This window comes from Notolabrus celidotus, chromosome 24, assembly GCF_009762535.1.
Source record: "Notolabrus celidotus isolate fNotCel1 chromosome 24, fNotCel1.pri, whole genome shotgun sequence".
NCBI classification, from domain to species: Eukaryota; Metazoa; Chordata; class Actinopteri; order Labriformes; family Labridae; genus Notolabrus; species Notolabrus celidotus.
Window position 1 is genome coordinate 9,496,825 of NC_048295.1, and position 24,097 is coordinate 9,520,921.

Consider the following 24,097-nt stretch of genomic DNA (forward strand, 5'->3'; position numbering starts at 1 on the left):
GAGATTTCATATTTTTATGGTGAGAACATGCTGTGAGAAAAAAAAGGAGCAAGGCAGATCACGTTCATGTACACATGCGTACCAGGGACACATTTACATCACTGGGTGCTGCATCTTTTTATTGAACACATTCTCCTGTAAGAACTCCTGCCGCCATTGTTCCTGTTTGCTGCAGAGTCGTCAGTCGAAGAGGGGATAAGAAACACCGCAGACTATTGCCAAGTTTGTGCTTTGATATCCTTATGAAGCCAAACACCACAGAGTAACTACGAGATATCACTGATCAACACGGCGCTAGATCACAAACATGACACACAGGATCCTTCGAGTCGTCCGCCATTTTTAAAATAGACTAAAACTTCCTGGCCGTATTCGTCAGCTCTATTGATTATCAGCAGGGTTTAAGAAACGTCTCCGCCGCTCTGAGAACATTCAAAGCACTTGCTAATGAATAAATAAACACGATTCACGACTGCAGTGCCAAAAATAGCGATAAGAAAAAAACATACATACAAAATGTTTTTATGTTGCCATGACAAATACATCCATCATAAATATTAAGACACCGTTCGGCAGTCCGACAAAGCGCTATGAGGCTATGAGGGCAGGAGGTTTTTTGGCAGATTCACAGCAGAGACAGCAGGAGACGGAGGGAGGAGAGTAAAGCACGATGAATCAACCAGCCATCAGTCAGTCAAGTGTGTTTTTGAGTCCCCGCGCGCGCTCCTCACCACCGCACCACCTGGCTGCTGTAGTCCTCTGTCGTGGTTATCTCCTCCTGCACCTTCACCTCCTCCTCCGCCTCCTCCCCACCTCCTCCTAGTCTCCACAGCGCCGCCAGATAGGTCCTGTGCATGCGCTGCCTGTGCTGCCTCTCCTGCCTCTCCTGCCACCGCCTCAGACGCTCCTCCTGGTGCTGCTTCTGGCGGTTGTACTGGTAGCGCCGCAGGAAGAGCTCCTTGGCGTACTCGTACAGCTCCACGTCGAGCGCGTTGAGCCCCTCGATGCGCCAGCGCACCTTCTCGCTGATTCCCACGCTGGCCGCCCGAGTGCTGTTAATCTGCGTGAAGGCCCGGATGAAGTGCAGGCCGAACGTCCGCTCGAACAGATACTGCGTCTTTCTCTGGAACTCCGTCAAGCCGAAGAACGCCATGTTGCGCAAGTTGGCTTTGGCGCTAGCTAGCAGGATGCGGCCGCGCTCCAGCTCGCTGACGGTGGTCATGTTGTAGCAGCCGACCAGGCTGAGGTCGGCGAGCATGCGCACCTGCCGGTTGTTGGCGAGGTTGGAAGGGCAACTCATGAAGTCGGCGAGGGAGACGCCGGTCCAGTCTTCGCCGATGTAGCAGGCGGGGAGCTCGTCCTGAGTGGGCGGGCGGCCGTCACACATGTGGAGGGCGGTTTTCCAGGTGGCGCCACGCTGCACGTGCTTCCATTCGCTGAGGTAGCGTGACACTGGGTCGCGTAGCATGGTGATATAGTAGAAGTTCCTGCAGGGACAGATAAAAAGAGACATAAGAATGAAGTCCAGAATACACAAATACTTTAAAGCTACAGTTAGGAAATTTAACTGGTTACAAAACACACTGAAATGGACAGTGATGCCTCTTTATGACCTACAGAAGCAAAAAGACCATCAGCAACACGAGTCACAATTCATATATTGTATTTTTAAGGGCCTGTTGCCACTGCAAGGGGGGCGGAGTCAGGCCAGATGATTGACAGCCAATAAAAAAGCCTTTCTTGTACTTTTTTTCAACAGCAAAGATTTATACCAAGTGATACTGCTTTTCACTTTGTCCAGAGGGGGGTGCCAAAATCAACACAACAAGAAAATTCCTTACTGAAGTTTTAATTCAAGGATGCAGCTGCTATTTTATCATTCTATTAATTTTATCATTCATGAATTGGAAGTTTTTTTTCCACAAAACATTCATAATGATGTCTTCAAACAGTTTGACACCCCTTAAATATTTGTGTCCTGTCATAAGCTACAAAGAAAGCAGCAAATTCTTCTCAAAAAATGAATAAAAATTTGTCTTTTTGTGTCAATTACTTCACAGCTCATCATAGTATTAAACCATGTTCACATTCAGGGATAAACAGATGTTTGACTTTCATTTTGAAGTGTTTAATGAGAAGATCAAAACCACTTTTATGTCCATGCTCCAGTTATGAAGCCACAGCTTGGATTAGCTTACTGTACATGCAGGTAACAAGGGGAAACGTTTAACATAGGGAATATAATAACATGATAAAATCCTTGAATGTTTTAAACCTCATCTCTTTGTCTTTCCCTGTGTCAGAGGTGTACCCACTAGGAGAGCAGAGGGAGAGGGGGAAATGTTTGTGAATGGCATGTTTGGAGAGGAGAGGAGCCCTGAGGAGATGTTTTTCTTTACTTTTTTACTCCACAACACAGAGGGAAAGGAGATGATTGTTTGTGCTTTGGAGGACCATGACAGCTGAGCCTTCTGTGCTGGACTTCAGAACTTAAAGACCAGGACAGGTGAGTCAGATTCTCCTGGAGAATCACCTGTTTTCTTCTGCAGTGCTTTGCTGTTTGATCAACATTCAGTTTGGATCCTTCAGTTTTTTGGACATTTCTGTTGGGACATGTGTGAACCTTTGCTGAGGAGCTGCAGCTGGTTGTTTTGTGGACTGTTAAGCTAAGCCAAGCTAGCCAGCTTTTAGGTGTAGCATTAAAGTAAACAAACACACATGGGAGTAGAATTGATCTGCTAGTTACCTCATGTAGACACAGGCTTTGTCTGAAGCTGTTTCATACTAGTCATACTAAGAGTGGCTGAATATTAAGTATGTGGTATGCTCTTAATTCAATGTATGCAATTTTGTGTTTAAGAGGAATGCTTGGATGTTTACTGGATTGGCCAGCTTTAAGAATGAGATGAAACTCACTAATCATACAATTGGACAAATATAAAAATGTGTTTCATACCTGGTTAAATATATTCAAATAATTACATAGCTGTCCAAGTTGTGAACAATGATGCTTGTATCTAAAATACAGGATAAATTAAGTCATATGATGTTGAGTATGATGCATTAGTATGTCTAAAGCATTTCAGCTTTTCTTCCAAAGACTTTAATTCTTTTGCATTTTTGCAATTAAAAAAAAAAAACTTTTTACTGCATTTTTATTCATTTTTAGCTGATAAAGTTATGTGGCTTTTCATGTGTGCTGTCCTGCAGCAACAACCTGTTTGGCTAGCTTTTACTTGCTGCTTGATTTGATTTGTTTTGGTGATATACTACATAACACCCTTGTCTTTTCACTGCTTCTTACCTTGTGAAAACTGTGCTGCACTTCTATTTTGCCATGCTTGGTCATGCTTTTTCATGCTTTGGATGTGAGAGGAACTGATAGAGATAATGAGACTTTTAAACATAAACTAAAAGACATATTTTTTTATTCAGTCTGGCTTTTATGTAGGGTTTAACAATTTTACTACTTACTTTTTACTGTTATATTGATTCAAATGGTGCTTTATTATTTTACTAATTTTAACTGTTTATCTTATTTATTTATTTTAATTTATCTACTCAGTTTTATTGACATTTTTAGCCTTAATTTTATTTTCAACTCTTATCCTTACCCCTTTTAATTTATTTATTTTAACTATTTATATTCTTAATATTAATTTGATGCTTTAACTTATTTTAATTACACATATTTTATTGTTGTTGGTGTGCATCTGTCTCTTTTTTTGGTCTCAATTTTTAAATCCTTTTTTATTTTATTTTTCTAACATGTCTCACCATTATTTTATTTCTGCTTCTTTCTAGTTTTTCAGTCGCTGTATAGAACTTTGGGTTGCATTTGACTTGATTGAAAGATGCTATATAAACAAAGCTAGATTGATTTTTATTTATTTATTTTAAGTTTCATTTTTTGGGCCTTTTTGCCTTTATTTTCTATAGGACAGCTGAAGAGAGACAGGAAATGTGGGGAGTAGAGAGTGGGGGAAGACATGCAGGAAATGGTTGCGGCCGGGAATCAAACCGGCGACCCCTGCGATGAGGACTGTAGCCTCTGTACGTGGGGCGCTTAGACCGCTAGGCCACCAGAGCCCCTAGATTGATTGATTGATTGATTGATTGATTGATTTTCAGCTGTTAAGTTAAGCTAACAATCGCAGAATTCCTCCTCCTTATTAAACCCCCTAAATGTTTTTCCACAATCCAATTATCTCAACATCTGAAAGTGCCGCCACAGTTCTTCAGCAGCACAATAAGCTTGCTAGCTAGCCTTACTCTGAGTCATTGTAGGTGTGAGGACAAGTTAACACCTCGTTGTTTTATTTCACACTCTTCTCCGGCTCTGTTGTGACTCTGTCCCTCTGTATTTATAATTAAATCACTTTTATTTCAATCTACTCTGAAGCTGTGTTACAACAGCAAACGGTCGAGTTGAGCTACGATAATGTGCGGCTGTGAAAACACCCGGTGCAACATTTCCAACACAGCGAGGAAGGATGAAACTAACGGCTACATCAAATTTCTCATTTCCTGCTGCAGATAAAACAGAAATATGAGCCGGAAGAAACGCTGCACCGCTGGAAGCATATAGAGAAGTGTGATTAAGGTTTAAATGAAAAACATCATCAAGTGTGTCTGAGGGTGTTAGAGAATAATGACAGAGATGGCAACACAAACTAAGCATGTATAGCGTTTAATATCCCACAGATGTGAAATTATTTTTGTTTTTATCACACTAATTTGCTCCTGCCTACCTCCTGATAATGAGTTTTTTTTCTCAGCTCCATCACCTTTCCTGTTCCTGGCTCTGCCTCGAACGACGCTTTGAGAAATTGCTGTAACCCAGCAGCACAGACGAGAACGCAGAAAAGAAAAGCTTTCAACCGACAAACACAGCTTTCAGCTCTTATCTATTGAGCTCAGTGATGACCGGCAGGACAGGGAGGTGACTGAAGGAGTCAGCGCCGGGAGAATTTCAGCAGCAGTTTTTCAAAAAAAAGTTTTTCAAAAGGGAAGAAAAACACAGATAAAAGGGGAATTGAAAACGCTCGTCTTGAGCGCAAAGATCACCGTGACCTGCGGTGTCACGGAAAGATTCAAAATATAAAGCCCAAATAAAAAGCTGAACATTTTATTTCCTTCACTCGTCCACGCAGGCTGCAGTTTACCTTCTGGGAGCGTTTCTTCAACCTCAGAATGACGATTCAGATTCAAGAACGTTTTACTGCAGCGCTGCTCTGGAAATTTCTCCTCCAGACCCCATAAAAGGAACGTTTAGTTCCCCCTACATACATCCTGATAACTTGTTGATGCTGCTTCCTTAGACTACCTGTTACCCTGTGGTTGTATGCGCATTTGAATTCCTCCACCTGTGAAAACGTCTCAGTGGACTGAGTTTGGCCCAGAATACTGTGATGAGCTGGATGGGCTCCCAAAATAGGATCCCTTTGTGAGTTTCTTTAGCTGTAGACTCCTGAGTGTTTGAGTGTGTGATCAGGTGAGCTGTGCCAACAATACAAGGTACCTAGAAACCCTCTACAGTTACAGGAAGGCCTCACTTATTAGATATCATTAACAAAACTGGGAACGCTTCAGCCCCAGCTCTTTGTGAACAACTGTAGTCTGGTGTTAGCGATGATGTTGACTGATGCTGATGATGTTGCGGTTTATTTCAGATGATATCTATGTTACTCTTGATGCACCTGCGTCCGAGTAGTTTGTTGCACTAACTCATGTTGTATCCTTGCTTGTGTTGAGCTAACTCTCAGATGTACGTCCCTTGGCTAAATTTGATATATTTAATGCATTGCTGTTCCCTGTTATGACTCAGAACTTTGGAACTACTACTGTCGACACATCAATGTATTTTCACTTATAATTTAACTTTTAAACACTTTCATTGATGCTACATTAGGCTAACTTTGTTTAATTATCCCCTAAAAACTTTGTATAGTTATAGTTCAATTAATTTATATTTGACACACTTTTGTGCAACTCTTATGTTACTGCACTATCATGTACCTTTAAATACATCTTGCTTCAAATGGTCAGTTATCGGTCAAAATATCGGTATCAGTATCGGTCGACCCCCTGCAATTTGTATCTCTTTTTTTGGCTAATTAACTTCAACATGCGTCCCTTTAAATGCAGGGCTTGAATTAACGACAATTAATGCTCCTGATGCATTAGGGTGCATTTTTTCAAGTGCATATAATTGTCGTGGTGCAACATTTTCCTCTATAAAATGTTAGCTAGTACATAATTGGGGGTTGATTAGTAACGCCTGCTGAGAGGCGGAGTCTTATGATGTTGGAGTGTTAAGAGTGACGCTTACGTAACCAGATATTCTTACCTTCCAATGCTGATTATATATTGGTTAATATTAACCTTAATTCAGTTGTTAAATGTTAATTTTGAGCTGATCGTCGTCCCCAGGGTTTAGCATGTTTCTCCTATCAAGTTCTTTCTTGCTTCTGTAAATGCAGCTTTTATGTAACCAGTTATTTTCTACACATCAGTTTGAGCCCTGTTTTGATTCACTTTTGAAAATGTTTCATTTGACATTTTGTAGCTTGCAAAAAATCAATTTGTTCTTTTTTTAAAAGAACAAATTGAGAGTGAGAGCTGTGATGGTTTCAATGTTGCAGTAAAAATCTGATGAATTGGGAGAGAAGTTGTGTTACGAGCATAAAGTGCTCAGCCAAACAGCCTTAAAAGGTCCACAATTTAGCCATTACTGCCAGACGGCAGATATCAACCAGCTGTGATGTATTCTTAAGTGAGTGTCATGATGATATCATGGCAGAACACACCCGCAGACGAACACACCACCCACAGATAATGGCCGTTCACAGTGCAGGCTAAGTGAATTACTCTGCCATCTCCGCCGGACGGCACGAGATGGATGGACACACACGAGTGCCTCGCGAAGCGGCCTTTGTTGTACTTCCTGGAGGGGAGCTCAGTCTTTTTCCTCCTCCTCCCGTGCCTATCATCTATCTGTACAGCTAACCGCGAGACAGCCGGATCAATAAATGTCCATGCTACCCTGCCTTTGTGCGTCTGTGCTTTCATCGTGACCTATTGACAAAGAGCAGCAAATGTCAAAGCGCTCCTCTTACTCGTGTCAGGGACAGAGGCAGGGTCAGATTATGAAGGTCAGGAATAATTACTGGTCAGATGAGCGGCTGAGGTTTTCTCATGCAGAAACAGGTGTCACGTTGAGTATTTTACTACTTTCATTATGGTAGAAAGAAGTCTTACCTTCTTTTCTTATAAGAGGTCTTGATCCAAAAATGTAATCTTTCTAGTAGTCCCAATTATAACCTGTGTTTTAGCTTTTGTTTGGTCTCCACCAACTCCTCGATTCCGATTCAGTTTATATGCCACTTGTACCCATAGTAGTATGACCGTATAACAGCACGACTCCCAGTGTCTGTTACGTGGATTTATAGCTTTATTCGTCATCTTGTTTTTATTGAAGCATCAAAACAGCTGAAGAAGCACTCAGAATAAACCAAAACAATGAGCTAAAATAGGCTAAAAGATGCTCAAAAACACCCTTTAACTGAGACGAAAAAGGGATTTCTGAGTTAATTTTCGGAGGATCTGTTACTTTAAGTTGCTCTCTTGATTTAGAAAGTAGTATTTGATCTTTTATTAGTTGAAGAAATTTGCTTATAGTAGCTTTAAAGTTCACGTTCAAGTTGTTTCATCTGCGTATTAATATTTCACTTTAAAAAACAGGAGTTGGTAGCTAGCTAGCTTGAGTGTCTAGTATGTGATGCACAAAGTGGTGCTGGGTAACTGGCAAGAATGACAGCCATGATGGATAGACTTAAAGTTTGAGAAAGCAGTTTTCTGGAAGCAGAATTTGTCAGAACACCTGAATGCATGACAATCCATTCAGTTTAGGTTTCCCCCAGAATTTCAAATTGAAAATATTTCTAATATTGACAACAAAACAACTTTTTTTCCATTGATAGCCCTGAATAAAGACATTTTTGATTTCCCAGGTTTGCTCTTTCAAACTGTTCCTCCATCCTTGCTGATGAAACAGCACTGACACCATCTTTTCCTTGTTCTTAGTCTCCTTTTTTGTTGGTCCACAAGGCTTTCCCTGACTAAAACAACTCTCCTCCACCATCCATCTTCCTTAAACATCATCTGTCATTCAGCCCGAGTTTTCTCCATACTGATGCCTGAGCTTGTTGCTAATGTGCTAGATGGCTTTAGTCTATCAGGCCTGGAAAGAACATATAAGTGGGAACATATTTCATCCTTGTAGAAAACCTGTTTGATCGAACTGACGCCTGAGAAAGATTTGAGTGAATATACTCGACTCTTAAATCGACAACGCACCACCATGCGTGTGTACGGCTGCCGCTGGTGGTAAAGCAAAATCAACTTGTCGCATTTTGCAGCAGATCAATCCCACGCCTCGTTCATGCCCTTCTCGCTGCCTGTCACCTTTCTCCACACAGTGAAGCTGCAAACACTATTGATCGGCCTCTCTGTGTGTCTCTCTCTCTCTGATTGTCTCTCTCTCACTCTCTAAATCACCATCAAAAAGCTACAGAGGAAACTCGCAGCCCAGAGATCAATATCTGCCTTGTTAATTCACTCACTACCATCAAGGACACAGTCATCTCATGATAAAAGCCTTGATGCGAGCTATTTAGGCTGTCAGAGAAGCAGCCCGTGCAAAAAGTTCCTGTATCAACAACAATCCCACCTTTATTATGAATCTAAAGTAGTAAAAACATAATGGTGCTTTAACAACAACTGGCTTCACTGCTCCAGCTGAACCCCATGATGAGATGAAATATTGCTTTAGAAGCTGTTTCTTCCCACCAAGTCGGGTGAAGAAGTGACTCCGGAAAACAAGCACAGGACTGCACATCGATTTCACACTGGAGTCAGGGTGTTGATAACTCGCACAGTTGAATCCAATCCATTTTAGAGGTGTTTCTGTGCCCACAAGGGATCCCTCAGCCACCGCCGCCAAGAGGGAATTACTTCCTGCCCTTGTGTCATCTCAGTCTCTATTCACATGCTCTCTTTTAAATGGTTTAATATTATCTCCTAAAAAATACTTCTAAACGCCCCACGGCTGTGATGAGTTGGGACAAAAGTTTCAGAGTCTTGGTCACACACATCTTATTAAACAGAAACGAGTGAACCTTAATATCTTAGCAGAGGAAGTTAAGCCTAAAAAGAAGGTAAAAATATCCCTTAATTATAATCCTGATGATTCCTAATTTAATAAACGTCCATTAAGTTGCTATCTTTTGCTGAGTGGTGATACAGCCCGCTGATGGAAGCTGCAGCATTCTTTGGAGTAACTGCTGAGCTGGGTGTAAACGCCAAGGCAAACCCAATTAAGGAGATTCATATCAATGGGACAAACTTTAAAAACAAACAAAAGTTGAGGCTGCTTTGATGCTCTGGAGGAATGTGCTCCAAAAACACACCTGCAGTTACCACTCATTGCCACAGGTGTCACCAAAGAGAAGATCATTTTTTTCCCCAAAGTTTTTGGGGGTGTTTTGGGGGGGCGGGGCTATTGATGAGAGAGCAGGGGACTACATATAGCAGGGCCACTCGACTTATTTAAGCCCAGGCCAAGCTAACCTGGCAATACAAGAGAACTGATTGCATTGTTGTTGTTGTTGTTGACCATCTCAAGAGTAACCTTCTTAACTTTGAGGTATAAATATTTTGTTCTTATCAGTTTAAGACATGTACTTATCCTTGATCAAAGTTTAAACATACTAAATTAAACAGATGATACTTAAAGCTACTGTGACGATATTCTTGTTAGTGTTGATTTAGGCGCCCCCCTGTGGACAAAGTGGTACATCTGTTGATTTTGGTCTGTATAGATGACAGTCGTGTTTAGACCAATATATATATTTTTTAATACTGAATGTTTGCTAGGGGGAAAAAATGAAGTTTTCGCCTGACGCCTACCCCCTAACAACATTTAAAGGCATTCAAAACTGCATTATAAAAATGTATAATCTTGTCATTGATGGTAGGGTTTGCTTTTGTGGGTCGTAAAGAGGCAGGATTCTAAATTTCAGACTTTTTCATAACTAGTCAAAAAACCCACACTGGAGCTTTAATCTACAGTAATGGATAATAGCCCAAAGGCTTAGTTGTGTCTGTCTTTTTACCTGGTATTATTAAAGTATTGAGTCTCACTTATATGCTATTTACTCTTGCTCTGTTTTTGTCATTGTCCTGACTTAATTACTGCCTTTTTTAATTAGTTGCCTTATTTGAAAACTTATATAAAGTTATTACTAGTATCACAACTGGTATTGATGTATTTAAAGCAGACATATGGAATTTTATTATGTTCACAATAGACTAAATTAGTGCGTTATTTAGAGGGTGGGCAAACTTTAAGTGAACACACTAAAATAAATTAATAATAATAATCCCAACTACTTTAGAGTCTTTCAGCTTGGTTTTAGTTTTACTTAGTGTAGCTTTAATGTTTTACTTACTCTCTATATTCTTGTTTTTCTCACTTATTAGGTTGGACTTGGAAAAAAGTGACTTCAATTCTCAGCACTCATCAGGATTAAGTTATATTTTAAACTGACATCTGATAGTTGTTGTTGCCATTAGCTTAAATTGCTATGTCATGCTCATATTAATCAAATGAAGCTGCACCCACGTAGAAAGAGATTAGCTTCATTTTTGAATGCTAGCTCTTAATAAATAAAAACTGTGTAGGTTTGTCCCCCACGATTAGATGTGTATTTTTACTTTAAAGTACTTGACAGAAAATAGCTTCATAAGGAGAGAAACCGCCAGGATTTAACACCAAACCTCTGCCTTCAATGTCCATGTTATCAGTGGAAATGAAAGTGTTTATTAAGCCCTCAGCAGAAAGAATACGCAGCCTTTAGGCCAGAAAAGGATTTCGTGGATAACACTACATTTGGCAAAGAAGATAAAAGCTGGCGTGGTTCAATTTCCAGCTTTAGCCAGCTTGACAGTGGGTGAATGGGTGACCACAGAGGCGCAGGCGTAAGATATGGGGAGAGCTACAGCAGCGGGGCGTGATTCCAAATTACCAAAATACAAAATTAGACAAATATAAAAGAGGGATCTTGTCAGAAATTAGAAAAGGAACGTATTAGGTTACGTATTCAGCTGCAACCGAGCTGCATTTAAAAAGGGACGTTATCAAGATGACCGTGTGTAGCTGCTCAGTTGCACTGAGACCAGGGGTAGACTCATCACATCACTATCCAGACCACGAGGTCAAGCGGGATCCATTTCCACTCATTTGATTCTCTCTCTAGTTCTAATTCAATCTTTGTCTGCCAATTACAGGGAAGATGATCCCTGTCCCCATCTGCTCACGGCAGGATCACTATCCAACAAGCAGACGCACGAACACAAACACAAACTGCACTCTCTTAATGCTCCGTCAATGGTGCCCCGCTTTTTTCCTTTCAAACATAACCCAGTTGTTTGGAATATCAGCAGCTTGCACTGCTTCATAAATCACACGGAGGTGCAGATTGAGAGGAACGATGAGCAAGGAGACTTGGAGCTGCACGGTGATCTTCATCGGTCGCAGATATGAGATGCTATTTTAGGCGATAAAGGAAAAGCCCCAGGGATGCTGGTGTGGAGACGAGGGAGCTGAGAACACTTCTAGAAAAGACGAGTTGTCCGGGCAGGCAAGGGTGTGAAGATGTGGCGTATCTGAAAACTAGGTGATAGACTATGTGAGAAACTGCAGCTCACATACACTCCAGCTAAACAAATTAAGCAGAGCGTCTCCAGGTTAAATTGGAAACCATCTTTGCACAATCTGTACACGGGCGCGCTTCAGGTGGCTACATTTTCTTCAGAGTTCATTTAGTCTTTAAATACACCCACGGCGAGCAGAGTGTTGAGGCCATCCACGCACACAACAACCTGGCGTGTGCAGCTTTAGTAGCTTTAGCGTCTTAGCCTTAACCTTTGCTTGACATCTTAATCTTTGCAGCTTTGTGAGGTGTCAGCCCGTTTTCTAGGTCCATGTAGATATGGAAAGGATAAATGGGTGACTGTACTCTGCAAAGGTCACATCTACCCACACAAAAACTACACAGGAATTTCTGAAAGGAAATACACTTTGCGGTAATATGTGAAGGCTGCTATACCGACTCTGCGTTTTCATGTTTGTCTCGTAGCACTGTAGGTCTTTGAAAGCACCGCTCTGACGAATCACAAAGGGATTCAAACTTAAGGTACAGAACGTGTGATCACACAGATATTGACAGCGATGTATATCAAGGTTTGATTCAGTTGCATGACTAACATTTCATGGAGAGCAAGCGCTCTCCCTGTGATGCCCCACCCCCCCACCCCCTTTGAACAAAATCAACACCGTTTTGTCCAAAGGAATCTTCAATCCTGTCGACAGGTTTCTGAATAAATCCGGACTTCTGGATTACCCCACCCCCCCTCCTCTTTCCTCCTTCATGGTATAATAAAACCTGTCTTCCACTGCCCCTAATCCCCCTAAGGAGTGTAGAGATTACCAAGATCCTCTGAAAATCTCACATTTCTCACAAGAATACAAGACACTGCTCACTGTCATGAAGGGAGTGCACTCAGGGGGATGATTTGACAGAACAACATGAAAATGCTGTGTTTGAACAAGGTGTAGCACCCAGTGATTTTTCTCTAATGTTTAAAAAATGAATTCAACTATTTCCCCTCTTTCTGGTAATTTTCACCACTCCTTTCTTCTTTAAGAACATAAGTAAGAGCTCTACGTAGCATGCCTTTGTCTCCAGATGACGATATAAAACATGTAGCAATACACAAAACAGTTGTTTTTGCTAATACCTGATATGCTGATATATCTTCTCTAACTCATTTATGCCTTGACTACTCCCAATACTGAATGTTATACCAAGCCAAGTGCACCATTAGCTTGTGGTAGCTAACATCTTCCACCATGCTTAGAAGCTAAGCTTAAGGTGCATTTCGACCAAGAGTTCCTGGGTCTTTTAGCCCCCAGAACTACTTTCCCTGGAACTAAAAGGTTCCTGTGCCCCCATTGTTGTCTGCGTTTCGACTGCAAGCTGAAGTCCCGGGTAGATTATGCAAATCAGGCCAGTGACGTATGAAGAAAAAAATTATATTAAATAATGTTTTGAAATCTTAATAAAAACTAAAGTAGTTTGCATTCCCAGGAACTCCCTCTGTGTTTCAACAACTGTGTAAACTCCACAAACACTGTTACGTTCAACCTAAAGTTCCAGGACCTTTGAAAAGTACTACCCCCCATGCAGGGGCTTTTCATGGGGGAGATTATCTACCCCTGAACTAAATTCAGACCCTGGTTCCTCCGGTCGAAATGCACGTAGTTCAGTCCCACAAAGTCCCTAGTTCCCGGGTAAAGTTCCTGCGGTTGAAAAACGCTTTTAACTTTGTGATCCGATGTGCCTACGAAACTCCTCCCATTTAATAAATGTAACTTTTGCAGTGGATTTTGGAAAGACCATATGATGTGTGATAGCTTAGCTAACAGGCAGCTTGCTAGCCTGTTATTCAGTTACCTATTTTGATTGTCATGTGAGTTTGTATGATGACGAATAACTTGTTTGGCTAGTTAGAACATTTTGTGAATCTGCGTCATGTTAATCTGCTAATCTATTATCTTATTATATTAGATTATACATTATATACAATCAGATTATTGTCATTCTTTTATGAAATACAGTCAGACCCCCAGTCAGAGATACAGTAGTAGTAGTAGTTTCCATCCATCTGTGAAGGAATTCACTTCCTTGGTATTATCCATATATTTACAGATCTACAGACACCAGTCTGTAGTCCACACAGGTGGAAATGAGGCGTAAGAGTTTTGCTTTAATTTTCACAAGTAGAGGCTGAGTTGAGTGACAGGTGGGCACATTGCATCTACCGCCTCAACTCCACCTCTTTACTTGAGTTTGGATTGATCCCCAGTTAAGTTGAGTCATCGTTTCCAATTTGGCGAGCGCCATCATTAACCTTTATAATGCTTCTGTAGAGACCAATGGGCGACGTCAGTGAGACTACATCCATATGTGATACAGTTGAAAAGGTTAAAAGGATATTAAAGAGTTCAGGGTTGATTTAATCTGACTCATAATTAGTGCTAATGTAGTTTTATTAAATTATAACCATGAGGAAGTGTAATGACTGTATGAAGAAGTTATCTTTATTGAGTTATGTAAGCGGTCTTCTACACGCCTTCACTGTGTGTGTCACTGTTACTGCCTACAACTTGCAAAAGTTATTAGCAGTTTTGAATTTTAATTAATTCAAATGTGTTCAAATAATGACTTAAGAGTGATTATACAACTTTTATTAAGATGTATTTGTTAATTCCTAAAGTAAAATTTCATATCACACTGGGACCCTATGGTAAAAACAAACAGGGTATTTGGGTGTTTACCCAAGAGACAATTTATATAGTTTATTATCATATTCACACTGAAGAAGTAGACTTCAAAGTTATTCCTATGCAGTAATTTTGCCTTTGGTTTGGGTTTTAAGTTGCATATTTTATACAGGGGTACCATGAACTTCACAGATCTGCTGTGCTCCAGAGCATCACATATATGCAAACAAAGCCCCGGTCAGTGCTCTAAGCGTATTAATAAAAAGGGGAATTGAAACTGAAAATCATGATAATTGTTCAGCTGCCATCCCAGCCACAGCAAGATGTATGTAAGTGCAGTGCAATATGCAAATTATTGCAGCAGGATGTGTTTAATTGCTTTCTGGAGTTAAAAAGCAGTTCACACTTTCTGTGCAAAGGAAAAGTTAATGAGGAAAGGGATGTCACTTCTGAAGCCGAGAAATGTCATGTTAGCCGAGGGTAAGAAAGTCAAAGTTAGAGTAAGTGAAAATATTGTTTTCAGAAAGTCCCTTTTTTTGCCAACAGTATGATGAGCAAACAAACCCCACGTTTATCTGTTTGCTACTAGCAAGAGCTAGCAAACATTTAGCTTAAACTTCAGGAAGCTACTATGCCATAACATACACAGCACATTAACCACTGTGAAACCAAACAAGTTGATTTACATTTATGTTGGTGTACAGGTCCCCAATTGGGATAAATGAGAGCTAGGTAGCTTTTGTCCATGCTGTTAGCTAAAAGGCTGCTAGCTCTAGCTTTATGTTTAGCATTAAGACATTGAGTGGTTTCAATTATCTTAGGTTTCCCAAATAAGTGACTTTGTGAATGTGTAATTCATTTTAAGTCTATTTTTTTGTACTTCATATTAAAGCTGATCTTGTATGACATGTTTGGCTAGCTTAAGGGTTAGCTAAAAATGTCATAAATATGAATAGATCTACTTTGCCTTCAGATAGAAAAAGACTGATACTGTAAATCTGAAGATAAAACTAATTTCAGAGGATCAATGAAACCAACAGCTTGGAGTAATTTTTACATCAATATTTCATTAACCACAGAGTCTCTTGCTAGCTTCCCTCCACAGGGAGTTTGGAGTTCAATTAGCTCTCTGTTCTGTGTAATTGATAATTTTATCATCATTCTGCGGGCAGGCGGTTATCAGGGTCACATTTGTCATAATATGGTCAAAGCACACTGTTCAAAAATAACCATAGGCCAAGTCATGCAAGGTGTGATATCCCAGAGTCAGCTCGACGTCATTGACAGGCTTTTTGGTAATGATGATGTCGTGTCACCAGCGTGAGACCAACATATGTTACTACTACACCTACGCCCACGCAGAACATTTGATGTCACTGCCTCCGTCTACTCTACCGAGGTAGAAGCATTGACAAAAACTATAACTACTCAAAGAGATTTTCCTGCTTTATCAGCCTACATATCTCAGCATCAGGCTGCTGCATAGGTTCTCCCAGAGGACCTGTATATTCACCCATTGCCAAAAATAAAACTCTAGTGTCAGGTACTGTATGTAGAGTCCTCCACCCACAGGAGGTGACGAATCAGGACTTCAGTGAGTTTCAAACTGTCTCTTGAACAGCAGAGTGTGAAATGTTCAACATGGTTTTGAAACTTTTGATTCTTTTTGGTTATAAGTAATATTCTAAATGCTGATTTTCGGAATTAAGCTAATTGGAGATGTATTCAAACTTTTGCCTTCTTGGTTGGCTGCATGGTTTTTTAACAAAGTGATGTTTTGGGACATTTTTTGCCTTTATTGATAGGACAGCTGGAGAGAAACAGGAAATGGGGGGGGGGAGTGGAGAGTGGGGGATGACATGCAGCAAAGGGTTGAGGCTTGGGACCACTGCCACAAGGACTACAGCCTCTAACAGCTTAAACCACTAGGTTAACTGGCGGCTGACTGGAAGGGCTATTTAAGCACTTGTGGCTAAATGGCATTTGGTATTAAGCTAACAGGACTGAAGCCGAAGCATGCATGTGCTCTAATACCATTTCATCTTTACCCTCTTTGTTGTTTTAGAATGCTAAAAAGTTATATGTTGCAGTTACAAGTTATGTATAGAGGTGATTGCTAGATGCTAATGTTGTTTGTTATCAGCCTGCATTCTTTTTACAACTAGATATTTCAGTTTTTGGCAGTAATTAAGTTGGAAACCTGTGTTGGTATCAGTATAGGAACAACTATATCACGAAACTAATAAAGGTGTGAAGCGAACTTCAATTTGCTATTTTAAAGAGCTATTTATCCAACCTGTGCTGACATAATCTAGTGTTTAGCCCTCATTATAGATCAATCAAAGCTGCAGCAGCCAACCTGTGAGTGTTTTAAACACACAAAGGGCAGATTCAGTGCTTATTAATTCAATTTTTCATTAGTTAGAGCAACTCTGTGCTATTTTCTACCTCAAAAGTCTCCCTTTAAGACATCACAGATCCACTGGGAGCACTTTGAATGATTTCCAGCCACTGAAGGTCACATATTTTTGACAATCTGCGTTCTTGTCACATTTTTATTCTTTTTATTCTACAAACAATGTGTAGTTGTCAGCAGTCTGAAATAACTTGATGCGTAAGCACGGAGAGTGACAGTGCAGTCAAAAGTGGCGTTGACAGTAAAAGGGCAGTATTACGCCTAAAGCATCTGAGGAATACTCTCGGCTTCAAACCGAAACACAGTCTCTCAACAATGTACATCCTTCTCTGAAATCTCTGCGCCTCACTCTAGCTGAGGATTTAAACTGACTCTCTGTTACTCTAAGGGGAGATTAATGTCAAAAGCTTGCAACTGGATGTTTTTCCTTGTATTAAGTTTTAAAGTTAAGCACAGTTTAACAGGAGGGGCAAAAAGAACCACATATCTTAAAAACTGCATATTTGGAATATCATCTTTAGTTTTCTCCCAGTCTGACTACAAACCTCTTCAACTTCCTGCATGTTTTTGCATATCTTAAAGCCATTAGTGTCATTGTCATTATCGTCAGCATATTGGGGAGTTTCTGCCAAATTAAACACCCTAAACCACCTTAACTGGGTCCAAAATGAACTGGGCTAATTAGACTCAGGCGGATCTGTGTTTTAGCCAGGCTGCATTCTCTGCACTAATCTGAAATAATGAGGTCAGTAATAAGGTTACACTCTCTGACTGCTCAGTGTGACACTGGCTGCCGAGGACGAACAGGGCGGCCCTGCAATTGAAGCAGGTTTGACGTCTGGCCTTACAGCAATTTCACAACCTGCTGCGATGTGAATGCTGTCGCCCCACGCTGCGAGCAAAGGCCTGCAGGAGCCTCTGACCAGCGGTGTGCCCATCAAGAACTACTTTAACCTTCCTCGTATTATTTACTGAAGTTCGAGTGTGGAGGGGGGGGAATAGCCCGGCATAAGGAGGGCGGATGGATGGGCGCAAGTTTGTGCAACATATGCCGCTTGTGTTAAGTCAGGTTTGAATGGATAAAGGAAGGAGAAAAAGAAAAGAAAAACCGGCATGAGGTGAATTACAAATCTCATTATGGCGCTCCTTAATTATGACCACCAGCCTGTCGGAGTGTCCTCTAAACAAGAGCTACATTTAACTCAGCATGCTGATTTGACAAAGATGCCATTAAGTCCCACAGCTCACCGCTAGCTGAGCTTGAACAAAACTGAAACGAGTTGCTATGCCAATTCGTCTTGTTACCTGGGAGCCAATTAGTGACCATTTTTCATTTTCCTGTTGATTGATTCTGCACTTTTTCATAACCAAGAACTTGTACAGAAAAATATGTTAAATATGAAACCTATTAGATTGCAGGTAATGCTAAGTCTTTGTAATATCACTCTCTGGTTCATGTGTTTCTTGTGTTTTTACACCTGTGTATTGTGTAGGAGAGAGGTGGCTTCAAGGTTTGCAGCAGACAGATGCTTCTTTATTCAGAACCAGCAGGATAACATAAGACCAGTGACACTAAATGTGAATGTTTTCATTAGGTAGTGTTGTATTATGAATTTAGAAACAAAGCCTTTTCTGTAACTGGTACACCGACCATTAAGGAAAGCAGTAGTTCCTGTATGTCCAGTGTAGACCTAGTTTAGAAAATGTATTGTAATATTTTATCTGGTTTAGGTAGACCTACTCAAAACCGTACAATGGGAAAAGGCGGAGCGACGCTGTCCATTATATATACAGCCTATCGCCTTGACATGCTTGTATATATACATTTTATATATGTAGGCAGAAGTAGGCACCTTCATGTTTTAGCATTGGTTTTGCATGATTAGGGTATAACTGGAGGTGTCATATTTACACCATCTTTTTCTCGAATGGCCAAATGGCACTACACTTGAGAATTAATCATATACCACCATCTGTTTGTCTTGATGCACCTAACCAAATGTTGTATTTATATTGGTAAATGAACTATGCCAGGTAAGTGTTGTGCAGATTTGTCCCTCTAAAATGTACTAAAGTTGAAGGATTTGTCCGAATGCTAGAAGTTATGAAATGTGCTGAAGAGTTAAATAAACCAGTGTAGAGTGTAAAGGCTGAGATAAGACTCTCTGCAAACTGCATCACACCCGGCAGGATGTAGCCTGAAGATAGGTGTGGGCGTTATCCATTCCCGTGATGTTTGATCCCTGACTGTCTGCATTCCCATTGCTATATGGGACTTGTATAAGACGAGAGTCATCGCTCGATACCAATGTGCTGTTTTGTCTTTCACAATCAGACTGGGAATAAATATTAGAGAGTTTTATAAGCACATGAAATCGTTCAGGCTTTTAGAAAACACTCAGTGATTATGTCTGAACTTTGGGAAGGAGAACAGAAGAACGCAAAGGGGATTATGTATATATAGGGAAAACAACAATAATTCTCTTTAACCTCTCTTAACTTCTCCCAGAAACAGAGGGATCAAAACTCCAAAGCAGAGCAATCTGACAGAACAGAGCAGAGTTAAGTATTGTACTGAGGCGAGCGGAGCACACACACACACGCTGACCCGCACATGCACCACTTCAACTCCCTCTGCTGCCATCACTGTGTGCGTCACAGTCCATCATAGAGGGGCAACATCCCCCAAAGTGACAGGACAAGAGCCTTTCAGATCTGATAAACCTGCAACATGAAACCTCATGGCAACACATCATCGGGTGAAGACGACGCTCTGATTAGGCGCTTTTAATCGAAAATGACAGGACGGTTTCACTTAATAGTTTGTCTATTTCCAGAATGATGGGTAGAAAGTAATGGTTCCCCCTTTTTTTTAATTCTTTTTATCACAGTGTGTGGATGGAAAATCAACCAGACATTATCCCTGGAAATGAGGACTTCGTGTGACAGATTTGTGGCTGTTGAGCGAGTTGTGACTCACAGCTTGTCCAAGAAATTCACAGGTATAGAATGAGTTATGAGTCACGGTGCATTTGGCTTAAATTGATACCTTCTTCTGAAAAATATACAAATTCTGCTTCTGGTCATAGTTGACAGCTGAACAAGACTGCACTTATAAATCCTGTAATAATCAAGGGATTAGAAGTGGAGTTGTTCTGACACCAGTACAAGTCTATGAAATCCTTTAGTTACTGCCTGAAATGCACTGTAAGGTATCTGAAGGTACAACAAGAAATGCACTATTGCTCTGAATTAACAGATAAACCCCACCAAATTTAGCAGTTTATGGCTGCTACATGGCTAATGTTAGCTTAGCTTGTTTTTTCTCTTAGCATTCTATTTGCACCACATTATTAAAGTTAATAGTTTATCTCAGAGCTGTGGAGAAATTTTAATAAAATGTATTATTTAATCTTACAGATATCTGTACGATACACTAAGTTGGTCGATACTGAAGTTGTATATCGGTATCAGTATCTGTATTGGTATAGATAATGTTACATGGAGGCCAAAAAACATGTAATAAGTGCACTATCTCTTCTATTAAGGACGGCAGTATCCCGAAGAAAGACATTAAGTGCTGCTCAAGATGTTCCATGACCTTCAACCCCCTGTGGAGAGGGGCTCAGAGAGCGTTTCCCTGCAGGGATCAATGAAGTATCACATTAACTGTGAGTACTTTTCAGGATTGTTCAGTGGGGTATCATATTATATTGGCTATTCTCCGGTTTGCAATAAAAGTCTCTCTGTAAGTCAGCACCCACAGGAGTTCATTCACCACTCATTAGCGCTTTTAGTGGAAATCATTGCCTTTCCTGTCAAAATAATTAGTAAAAATTGACACTTAGTGGCGGGAAAATTGCCACACAGCACATATTTTGTCCCAACTTTGAAAAAAAAGGAAGCTAAATTATGTCTGCAGTCAGTCTCGGATGCAGCAAAGTGCCAACGTTAATGAGTGCTGAGTTTCCTCCGACTATTATATTGAGCTGACAAGTGTTGACTGGAGTGTTGTTGATTCACTCACAGTGCTGATCTGGCTCGGAGGCACCACATCAAAATTATTTAAAAGCATTAAATTAAGTCTGATGGCTGCCACAGAGGACGGTTAATGGATTGGAAGGGTTCTTGGAGGTGCTCCCCTGTCCTTGTCGACCCCCGTTAACGCTCTCGGTAACATATGGAGATTTGCACTCTGAACCAAATTGTAAGGTAAATTGGCTTCAACACGCAGGCGGCACACCTCAGAGGACCCCGGCCTTCTTAAGTGATTTACTCCCTTAAGCTTTGTTCTGTAATTACAGGAAATTGAAACAGACCCTCCGACGTGGATGCGGTCCGGATCTCAATGTGCTGGAAGACGCAGCTGCTGGTGTTGACACGCCATGTGGTGTGGTTGTTAACACGGCAGCTTTAACGGCTCTGCATTACATGCCAATAAGGGCACATATGCTTGGCGTGACTAGACCGAGAGGTAATTGAGAGCCGGGGAGAAATCGGTGTCACAACCTACATTGTTCTAAAATCCTCTTACCTGTGACTTAGTGCCTGGAGGTAAGTAAAGCTAATGACTGAGTGAACCTGCTGCTGTGGGCTTGAATAAATGTTTGTGACAACTCTTTCTACAACCGACAGAATCAATCAGCTCTCAGTCAGGAACCTCTGAGACCATGATTCTTTATATCCTGTGTCTCAAATGTTCAATTCATCATTTAAAACAAGGTCAAAATACAAGCTTCATTTGCCCTACAAAATGTTAAATATTTGAAAATTGCACCTGTTTAATTTGATGTCAATTAAGTAGATTGATCACTTTAAATTAAATTCACTATCTTTATTTTTTTTATTGTATTTTTTTTAAGCTTGATAATTCTGATTATTGTCATGTTGTTGTTGTTTTTTTGCTCAATTTTTAACATTTCTTGTTTGGAAACTCGAATATGAATGAGTGAAAACTAATTATTCATGCATGAGTGAGTGAATGACTGAGTGCTTGATGAAAATGATAAGTGATTAAGTGAGTGGTAGAGGTATAGGAACATTCGAGTTAATGGATAAATGTTTGAATGAATGAGTGAGTGACTAAGTGAGGGAAGGAAACTGTTAAATATTAATTGTACATTTGTGGAGGATTGAGTGAATGAGTGAAGGAATGAAGGGGTTACTGAATACTTAATCAAAAAACTGAATTGAGTGGTGAAGTGAGAGATTTAGTAAATGAATGAGTGAACAAGTGAATAAACAAATAAGTTAGGAATGAACAAATGATTGTGTAGATGAATGACAGACTAGGTGACTGAGTGAATGAGTGAGTTAGCTGGTGGGTGGGTGAGGGAATAAGGTATAAGCAAATGATAGTGTAGATGAATAAGTGAGTGAGTTAGTATGAGTGAGTGATTGTGTAAATGAAGTAATGTATAAATGAACGAGTGAATGAGTAGATGACTGAGTGAGTGAATGAGTGAGTGAATGAAGGAGGGTGTGTGGTTGAGAGAATGAGAGTAAGTTAAGGATGAATGAGTGATTGTGCAAATGAAGTGATGTATGAGTGAACGAGTGAATAAGTGAGTGAGTTTGTGAATAAGTGAATGAACATGTGACTGAGTAAATGAGGAGGTAAGGAGGCAAGTGAATGAGTGAATGAGAGTGAGTGAACGAGTGAATAAGTTAGGGATGAGTGAATTACTGTGTTAATGTGCAAATGACTGAGTGAATAAGTGAGTGATTGAGGGGATGAGTGAGTAAGGAGGTGAATGAATGAGTGAGTGATTTAGTGAGTGAGTAAATGAGTGAGAGAATGAGAGAACAAGTTAAGGATGAGGGAATGAATAAGTGAACGAGGGAATGAGTGAGTGAGTGAGTGAACACATGACTGAGGGAATAAGGGAATGAGTAAGTAAGAATGCAAGTGAATGAGTGAATAATTTAGGGATGAGTGAATGATTGTGCAAAAGAGGGGATGAATAAGTGAACGTGTCAATACATGAGTAATTACAGAACTGAATGAGGAGATGAGGGAATGAGTGAATATTTTAGTGAATGAGTGAATAAGGAAGTGAGTGAAGGGATGAGTCTGACTGTCAGAAAAGGTGTGAGTGACGGGTTCGTGAGGGAGTGAGATTTTAGGTGAGAGAAGGTGTGAATGACTGAGTGAGGGGGGGGGGGGGGGGGGGGGGGGGGGCAGACTTAGAGCTACAAGAGTAAAGGAAGTAAGGAGTAAGGAAGCAAGTGTGTTATTGAGGAAATGAAAGGATGAATTGTGAATACAATGTAGAGTCGTCGCCCACTCACTGACTTGACCTGTCCTGCTCCTCACCCCTCACCTTTTAGCTCTCTGCGCGTTCTTCTTGTCCCTCTTGTTCATCACCACAGGTACGCAGCTCGTGAGCTCCGTCCAGTCCGCGTGCAGCCCGCAGCTCCAGCCCGTGGAGAACCTGGAGAAGAGCCAGGACTCGGCTTTCCCTGGCCGGTGACAGGTGCACTTCCTCTGGCCGGGCATGCAGTCGCACGGCTGCTCCAGCTGGATGTTCTTCACCAGGTGCCGCCCGAACGTGGTCCCGCCGGTCTTCTGGATGTGCAGGAACACCATCACATCGTCCCCTCGGATGTTGAAGTCCACGTTCCGGTCCAGGTCTCGCTCCGTGAAGTTGAATTTGGATGTGATTTTGGATGGGAGGTCCTCGTCCGCCTCCTGGTCCGTGTAAACTAACTCAAACCCTGATGAGTAGCGCTGGAAGAGCCCCTTCTCCTCCCCTCTGAAGTAGCAGGTGTTGCTGTCGGACGGGCACACGTACTGGTACCCGATCATGAAGAAGAGCACCGCCGCGATGGGGATGAAGATGAGTCTGCTGAACTTCTCCTCCATGGTGGAGAACTGTAAATCACGCCGAGTCCTCCTCCTCCCCTCGTCTCATCCTGCAGCTTCACTTCAGGTGACGGAACGAGCTGCGAGCAGGTGAGAACATGTCCTACACGGCAGATCTGAGTGACCTCGTCCAGGACCAGAGCAGGTCCACTTCTCCAAACTTACAAAACACTCAAGTTATTCCCTCGTGATATTAATCTCCATCTTTATCACATTTGTCGCACTTTGTGATAGAAGTCGTGTGAAATGACTCCTCTCGAGACGTCAGCGCGAGACAGCACATCCGCACGTGAGGAGCGTTGGGGCTCGGCTGTCCTGCCAGAGACTGCTGATTGGGATCTGAGCCGTGCGCGCACTGCACAAGCTTCCACGGCTTTAAGCTGTGACTTCCGGTTTGGTTTTCAAAATA

The 24,097-nt window shown here is 41.2% G+C and overlaps 1 protein-coding gene across 1 annotated transcript; it reads right to left on the reverse strand.

The window, feature by feature from the left end:
- Positions 1-24,029, reverse strand: LOC117808049 (heparan-sulfate 6-O-sulfotransferase 3-B-like). Its single transcript, XM_034677487.1, has 2 exons — positions 23,147-24,029; positions 1-1,487 (listed from the first exon to the last, which is right to left on the reverse strand). Exons 1-2 carry the CDS (start codon positions 23,686-23,688, stop codon positions 728-730), a joined length of 1,302 nt encoding a protein of 433 aa, XP_034533378.1. The 5' UTR covers positions 23,689-24,029; the 3' UTR covers positions 1-727.
- Between the last annotated feature and the right edge of the window lie 68 nt (positions 24,030-24,097).